Source organism: Austrofundulus limnaeus, unplaced genomic scaffold, assembly GCF_001266775.1.
Source record: "Austrofundulus limnaeus strain Quisiro unplaced genomic scaffold, Austrofundulus_limnaeus-1.0 Scaffold1104, whole genome shotgun sequence".
Taxonomy (NCBI): Eukaryota; Metazoa; Chordata; class Actinopteri; order Cyprinodontiformes; family Rivulidae; genus Austrofundulus; species Austrofundulus limnaeus.
This window is the reverse complement of record NW_013953506.1, coordinates 32,572-40,803: the sequence shown is the minus strand read 5'-3', so window position 1 is coordinate 40,803 and position 8,232 is coordinate 32,572. Positions and strand designations below refer to the sequence as shown.

Sequence of the window (8,232 nt, the reverse complement as noted above, 5' to 3'; positions counted from 1 at the left end):
CATTAATTCTATGCAATCCTTTATAAATGAGGCCTCTGGTCTGTGTGGAGTTTGCATGTTCTCCTCGTGCTTGTGTGGGTTTATCCAGCAGACTAAAAATGTACGACAGTTTGCCTTAAGGCCTAGGCATCCTTTAAAAAAAATTAAAAAAAATCTGTGATCTCAATGGGATTTGTTTGGTTAAATAAAGGTTAGTAAAATAACTGCATGAATTTATCCACCTTTATCTGTAAGTATCCAGTCTGAAATAATGATAATTTCTGAAAGAGCCTTTTAATCTGAATTCAGTTCAAAGTTTTTTTTTTTTACGTTTGACGTACACGGCTTCCTTCACCCTGTAGGTTATATTAATATAATCTAAACACCATAATAATAATAAAACCAAAGCACTGCAGTACTACACCTCAAACATTTTTTCCTATATGTGAATAAAGTACATTAAAGATATTGAAAGAAATACGTTATTGAAATCCTGAATTAAACGCAGGGAACTGATTCAGTTCATATTTATTTGCAAATGTGTAAAATGACCCCAACCTCACATTGCTGTGGACCGTTCTCTCAGAACAGCCCTCTGGCTTCAGAGGCGGCATATCGAAATGAGTTTTGTATCCAAGTCAAGTCATACTCCCAGAAATGATATCCTGGTAAATAAGGAGGTTCCCTCTCCTCACCTCTCAGGTGACTTGGCTCTCAGACGTCAGTTCCTGCAACGTTAAGTTATGAACACATTAGGTGTGTGTTTAATGCTTGGTGTGAGGCGTGTATTAAACAAATAGACCTGTTGATGACTCAGAAACATAAAAGCACAGTAAAAATTACAGATTTCACTTTGATCATAAAAACATTTGAATATAAAAGTGTGAAAATGTGAACATGAACTGCAGTTAAAAATCTATATAAACCAACATTCTGTATGTTTATTCATTTCTGCTGACTGTGTTGTTTTTTTTGTGTGTTTTTTTYCCCCCCCAGGTTGCATGTATGCAGTTCATCAACATAGTTGTGCACTCAGTGGAGGACATGAACTTCAGAGTTCACCTGCAGTACGACTTCACCAAGCTGTGTTTGGACGACTACCTGGACGTGAGTTGAGCTTGAACAGACAGAAAAAAAACACACGTCAGGCTGTCATTACCGCCCCTCCCGACACGGTTACCACAGAAAAGTGGTCGATAATAGCTTTTCCCGTTACTTCAAATAAATTTGTTACGTTCATAGATCCTCATCTCCTGCTTTTCTGCAGAGAGGTGAGATTAGTGCTGGCATAGAGTGAGCTGAAGGAAAGAAAAAGGAAAAAAAAAATCTCCTCTTTAATTTTTGTGTCTGTTTTCCAGAAACTTAAACACACCGAGAGCGATAAGCTCCAGGTCCAGATCCAGGCCTACTTGGATAATGTGTTTGACGTGGGCGCCCTGCTGGAGGACGCAGAGACCAAAAACGCYGCCTTGGAGCGTGTAGAGGAGCTGGAGGAGAACTTGTCGCATGTGAGAGCCCTCGACTGTTGATTCTTACGCGTTGACGTTGGACAAAAGTGACTGCGTCGTCTTGTTTCTCACATTTTTATGTCAGAAAGCTAATGTCAAAGCGAACTGATGGGGAGAACAAAAAAAAAAGGGCAGTTCAAGGCTCTGCTGTGATGTCATCCTTTTTTACCACACAAACATGGAAAAATGACCACATTAAACTTTTTACATTACTGCCCCATTAGAACCCAGTGACATATTGAGTTGGATGCTGTCACTTAAATAAGTTCGCGTCATTATGTGACCTTTATCTCATTGATGTCGTTCTCATAGATGACAGAGAAGCTGCAGGACATGGAGAACGAAGCCATGGCTAAGATTGTGGAGCTGGAGAAGCAGCTGATGCAAAGAAACAAGGATCTGGAATCCATCAAGGTCCGACTTGCTCTTTACAGGAAGAGCTTTAAAATGTAGCGTTTTCGTTCTGCGTTTTGCTCCTTGTCGTGGTTGCAGATGTGAAAATGTCATTTTTTTTCTACACAGGAAGCCTTCAAAGACAGCACCACGCAGGTGCACGCGCTGCGGCAGGTGCTGAAGGAGAAGGACGAGGCCATCCAGCGTCAGAGCCAGCTGGAGAAGAAGATCCACGAGCTGGAGAAGCAGGGCACCATCAAGATCCACAAGAAGGGCGACGGAGACATCTCCATCCTGGCATCCTCTTCGAYGGAGGGCCTGTCGGGCGCCACGCTGGGAGTCGGTCAGAACCACATGGGGTCTTCGGGAGGCCCCACCACCGGACCCGCCCTGCCTCCGCCACCCCCTCCACTGCCAGGAAATGGAGCGTGTAGGTTTAGTGGGCGGAGGAAAGCCCGACCYGTTTGTCCACAACATGTTTATCTGCTTCATCCCGACTCTTCTGCTCAGTTAGCTCTGTTTTTTTTTCTTTCTTTTCCCCTCTCAGTGCCAAATGGGCCATCGTTAGAAATTCCAGCTGTAGCTCCCCCACCTCCTCCACCGCCACCGCCTCCCCCGCCCCCTCCAGGACCAGCCTCAGAGATGTCAGCTCCTCTGCCTCCGCCTCCGCCTCCGATGGCCCCCCCTCTGCCTGGATGTGGGACGCCCACTGTGATCATGAACTCTGGGTTGGCCGGTGAGCTTAAACCCACTTTTACTCTTTTATGTTTATGTAAACGTAAAAGAACCTTTTTATTGAAAACGTTGAAGTTTCCCATCAGTTTGGTTACTTTTTAATGACCCGTCTTTGGAGCGTATTTCCACTCGCCTGATTCGTTACATTGGGACGATAGATTCTGGATAAGCTCACTAACCGGATCAACCTGTACTTTTTACACATATGGGTATATATCTCAGTACATCTGTACGTGAATATCACACAAATACCTAAATATACTCAGGCCAAAATGTTGCAATGTGAAATTTGAGACCTTTATGTCAAAGAAGACAACACTTCCAATCATTTATTATTTACTACACCATAAGGTAAACAGATGGTTTTTGTCTGATGAAAAGCTGGATATTCTGTGTAATTATTATTATTATTATTATTATTATTATTATTATTATTATTATTATTATTATTATTATTATTATTATTATTATTATTTAATATTTTTTTCTTGTGAATTGTCTCCTTTTTTCTGCCAACCAGAGGGACCCATCAAACTTTACTGTAGGTTCTGGTTGTTGTTTTCTCTTTTGTCTCCCCCCCCACCCAAATAGTTTAAAATGTACTATTTGAACGTGCTATTTATATGTGGTGCATGAAACCTAATAAAGCATTTTGTGAGTATTTGCTTGTATAGAGCACAGTAGTTGATGAGGAAATCATAATTATTTGCTGTACCTGCCCTGTCAGAAAACACCACATTTAGATTTATCCACGGTTCGCGTCACTGTTTACATGAAGTGTTGCTGCATCCGACAGTGTCTGTTGCACGCTGAGACACGGTGACCTGCCGCGGCACGCAGGTGATAAATGTGATAGATATTGTGCAGAGCAGGAATGTTGTTTACCTTTCCCATGACAGTCGTATCTCTTTGCCACCCTCACGACACCTGGTTTGTAGGCCAAAGCGAGGACGCCCCCTCAACTTTCAGCTTCAGTGCAGCAGCTCTGGTGGCTACAAATAGCTTTAATCTGCCCAATAAATAGTTTGGCCTCAGGCCTCTAACAGGTAATCCTCACCACATGTAACGTTTAGTGAACAGATATATCCTCTGGCCTTATTCTCCTGCCGAGGGATTTACCTGTACAGGGAAAGAAAGGTCTGACAGCATCGTTCTGATTTGGTTTTAGGGACTTAAAGCATTTGATAAATTTAAAGTGTTCAGAATTTAGTGCAAATTAATTTTATTATTATTATTATTATTATTATTATTATTATTATTATTATTATTATTATTATTATTATTATCATTTTAAACTGATTCCTCCATTTTTCTGAATACAAAGTTAAAAATGACTTTATTGAAGTCTTAGGAGTGTTTTGCATCTTGCAGTCACAGAAAAACTGGTAAATTGTGTTATTTTGGGGGGATAAAAAAGAAGAATTTAAATGTTTTCTTAAACGCGTGGTAAAATTATAAATTTAGACATAAGTTAGAAAAAAAATTAGTTGCTGCGTTTAACAATAGTTCTTGGAGGAAACTATTAGACTTTGTAGGTCAGATGATAGAATTTAAAATTATAAATCTGCATCTTTTGACATTTTATATGCTTTTAGTTTCTGGTGCCCATCGATCCCCTCTACCGCATGAGTGTGTGTCGGTGTGCGCATGTGTGTTTTGCACATTTAAATTTTTCACACGGCTCTAATTTGTTTCCATCTGGTTCAGCTGTTAAGATCAAGAAACCAATCAAGACGAAGTTCCGGATGCCCGTCTTTAACTGGGTGGCCCTGAAACCGAACCAGATCAACGGGACCGTGTTCAACGAGATCGACGACGAAAGGATACTCGAGGTTCGACTTCTTCTCTCTCAGAAATGTCCTCTCAAATCCTGCTTTATACCTAGAAATAAAATAAAAAACGAAAAACCATCTCTGTTGTCTTCCAGGACCTAAATGTGGATGAATTTGAGGAGATGTTTAAGACTAAAGCTCAGGGCCCGCCAGTCGACCTCACTATGAATAAGCAGGTCATCCAGAAGGGACCTAACAAGGTGGCTCTGCTGGACTCCAACAGGGCAAAGAACCTGGCCATCACACTGAGGAAAGTGGGCAAGACCTCAGAGGCGATCTGCAAGGCTATTCAGATGTAAGTATCAACTTTTATGTTTTTCTTGGATTACCGTATTTATTCAAGTATAATACGTAAAATTAAATCCATAAAATCATCCATAAAGTTGGGGGGCAGTACTATACTCGGGTAAATATTTTTACTTACGTATTTTAACTGAAATATCGGCGTCATTCACAAAATGCCTGAGTCCGGAAATGAGACCGCGTCGTAAAAATCAGTTGAAACGAACTTACCTCTGACACTCCTCCATTCTTCAGAGCGAGATAGTAACAGATCCAGGCAGGTGGCATGATGTGAAAAAAGGGGGAAAAAGTAGTCCTGCACCTTAGTAATGATAACAAACTAATGACATTAGTGTGTGACCGAGCCGCTCCTCGAACAACAAGAAACACATGTTCGTCTGTAATGGCTGCCATCTACCGGTGTTCTGAAAAAGTTTGTATCCCTGAAAAGAAGTTTCCCCACCAGAGGGGGCGCTCGCGAGTAGGAAGTAATCTGCTTTTCCCCCACAAGGTGGTCCAAATCATCCTGGTGGACTATGTGTAAAATGTCAGAATTCATATGATGCTGCTACAGCTGATATATATTTGTTGTCAAAATACCTTTTAGTACATATGTTGTTAAAATAAAATGAACAGTCCAATGATCATTTTACTTATATGTATAAAGACTGGAAAGGCTGAAAAATCTTGAAGTCTGTATGAAATTGGAGGTAGTTTGAGAATTAAAATTTTTATGCTTTTTAAGCTCAAAAAAGTGGGGGTTGTGTTATACATGAGATCATATTATACACGAATAAATACGGTAGATTCCTTGAATACATTTAAAGCAGCTTTGAGCAGACGTCACTGTGCTCCCGTGGCCTTCCAGGTTCGACCTGCGGACTCTGCCGGTGGACTTTGTGGAGTGCCTGATGCGCTTCCAGCCCACGGAGAACGAGATCAAAGTCCTGCGGCAGTTCGAGAAGGAGCGCAAGCCTGTGGAGAGCCTGACGGACGAGGACCGCTTCATGATGCAGTTCAGCAAGATCGAGCGGCTCATGCAGAAGATGACCATCATGGCCTTCATCGGCAACTTCAGCGAAAGCGTCCAGATGCTCATGCCGGTGAGTAACGGTCATCTCTGGGATTTCTGACGTTCCGGACGCTGTTTCTTCCTGAAACTGTCGCTTCCCCTTTTTGCAGCAACTGCACGCCGTCATCGCGGCATCCATCTCCATCAAGTCCTCACAGAAGCTGAAGAAGATTTTAGAGGTAACAGAACACGAGCGCATCACATCAAACACGCCCTACTCTCATTTATGACCTYTTGGCTTGTTCTTCAGATTATCTTGGCACTTGGGAACTATATGAACAGCAGCAAAAGAGGAGCGGTGTATGGATTCAAGCTGCAGAGTTTAGACTTGGTGAGTGGATCTCTTCTGCCTAAACCTCAAAGCTTTGTCTTCCACTAAACGCTTCTACGCTCCTCGCAGCTGCTTGACACCAAGTCGACAGACCGCAAGATCACCCTGCTGCACTACATCGCCAACATCATCAGGGAGAAATACCCACAAGTGTCTCTGTTCCACAACGAGTTACACTATGTTGAAAAAGCTGCTGCAGGTGAGCTCATGGAAGAGGACGGCACACCCTTTTTTTTAAAGTTGTGCCTTCTATGTGCATGCTCTTTACGCGAAAGAGGGATGTTATACGGAACGTGTTTGTGTTCACAGTGTCGCTGGATAACGTCCTGCTGGATGTCAAAGAGCTGCAGCGAGGCATGGAGCTGACCAGACGAGAGTACAGCATGCACGGCCACAACACCATGCTCAAAGACTTCATCACGCACAACGAGAGCAAGCTGAAGAAGCTGCAGGACGATGCCAAGATCGCACAGGTGGGACTACCGGAGGGCATCTCGCTTTGTTCTTGTCCATCGTCCCATCTAAATCTGTTTTTAATCTTGTTTTTCCTTCTGAAAAGGACGCCTATGACGAGGCTGTGAAATTCTTTGGGGAAAATTCTAAAACCACGCCGCCGTCTGTTTTCTTCCCCGTGTTCGTGCGGTTTGTTAAGGCCTACAGGGTGAGTTGGTCACACACACACAAAAAATTTAAAATGTGTTTGGGAGAATTAGCAACTACTACAACAAATGTGTAAAAATCATCTGAGGTATGATTAGCTGTGGTGATTTCATTTCTGAGAGTTTTATTTAAACCTGTCACTTCTGACAACCTCATTTAATGCCGTATGATGAATTTTTGAGTATTTTGTTTGTCAGGACTCCCATATTTATTCAAGTATAATATGTAAAATTTAATCCATAAAATCATCCATAAAGCTGGGAGGTAGTATTATACTCGGATAAATATTTTTACTTATGTATTTTAACTGAAATATCGGCGTCATTCACAAAATGCCCGAGTCCGGAAATGAGACCGCGTCGTAAAAATCAGTTGAAACGAGCTCACCTCTGAACCTTCTCTGTGCTTCAGAGCAAGATAATAACAGATCCAGGCAGGCGACATGATGTGAAAAAAGGGGAAAAAAGCAGTCCTGCACCTTAGTAATGATAACGAACTAATAACAGCATGTGACTGGGCCGCTCCTCGAACAACAACAAACACGTTCGTCTGTAATGGCTGCCGTCTACCAGTGTTCTGAAAAAGTTTGTATCCCTGAAAAAACATTTCCCCACCAGAGGGGGCGCTTGCGAGTAGGAAGTAATCAGCTTTTCCCCCACAAGATGGTCCAAACCTCATGTGAAATCTCTGACTTTTGTGTTGGCGCCTCCTGGTGGACTATGTGTAAAATGCCAGAATTCATATGATGCTGCTGCAGCTGATATATATTTGTTGTCAAAGTACCTTTTAGTACATATGTTGTTCAAATAAAATGAACAGTCCAATGATCATTTTACTGATATATACAAAGACTGCAAAGGCTGAAAAATCTTGAAGTCTGTATGAAATTGGAGGTAGTTTGAGGATTAAATTTTTTTATGCTTTTTAAGCTCAAAAAAGGAGGATCTTATTATACATGAGATCATATTATACACGAATAAATACGGTACTTGTAATCTGTAATCTGTGGCTCCTCAGCAAGCAGAGGAAGACAACGAGCAGAAGAAGAGGCAGGAGCAGATGCTGATGGAGAAACTTCTAGAACAAGAAGCCATGATGGAGGAAGACAAAAAGGTAATCCTCTCCTCCAGTTTCTCTTTTCCTTTTAGATTCCTCATGTAAACTCACACATAAACCAGGCTGAAAGGACGCGCAGAACAAAGCCACATTTGAGCATCTTTGTTAGATTTTATAGCCACCTCTTCTCGGTTTCAGTCCCCGTCTCATAAAAACCAGCGGCAGCAGCAGGAGCTCATCCAGGAGCTGCGGAGGAAACAGGTGAAAGACAGCCGTCATGTCTACGAAGGCAAGGACGGAGCCATCGAGGACATCATCACGGGTAACTTCACCCAAACACACACACACACACACACACTCACACACACACACACACACACACAC

General features: G+C 42.3%; 1 protein-coding gene across 14 annotated transcripts in view; it reads left to right on the top strand.

The window, feature by feature from the left end:
• fmnl2a (formin-like 2a) overlaps window positions 1–8,232 on the top strand; it is a 51,341-nt gene that overhangs the window by 39,110 nt on the left and 3,999 nt on the right. For 6 of the 14 annotated variants that reach the window (XM_014030704.1, XM_014030699.1, XM_014030702.1 and 3 more), the window contains 16 exons: window positions 976–1,086; window positions 1,338–1,487; window positions 1,800–1,901; window positions 2,010–2,310; window positions 2,428–2,616; window positions 3,136–3,156; window positions 4,323–4,447; window positions 4,543–4,742; window positions 5,598–5,832; window positions 5,912–5,980; window positions 6,052–6,132; window positions 6,202–6,331; window positions 6,442–6,605; window positions 6,692–6,793; window positions 7,810–7,905; window positions 8,047–8,170. In XM_014030704.1, coding sequence (XP_013886158.1) covers window positions 976–1,086; window positions 1,338–1,487; window positions 1,800–1,901; window positions 2,010–2,310; window positions 2,428–2,616; window positions 3,136–3,156; window positions 4,323–4,447; window positions 4,543–4,742; window positions 5,598–5,832; window positions 5,912–5,980; window positions 6,052–6,132; window positions 6,202–6,331; window positions 6,442–6,605; window positions 6,692–6,793; window positions 7,810–7,905; window positions 8,047–8,170 — 2,200 coding nt within the window. Of the gene's footprint in view, window positions 1–975; window positions 1,087–1,337; window positions 1,488–1,799; window positions 1,902–2,009; window positions 2,311–2,427; window positions 2,617–3,135; window positions 3,157–4,322; window positions 4,448–4,542; window positions 4,743–5,597; window positions 5,833–5,911; window positions 5,981–6,051; window positions 6,133–6,201; window positions 6,332–6,441; window positions 6,606–6,691; window positions 6,794–7,809; window positions 7,906–8,046 lie in introns of all 14 variants that reach the window. The other 8 variants (XM_014030713.1, XM_014030708.1, XM_014030701.1 and 5 more) reach the window with 3 other exon arrangements.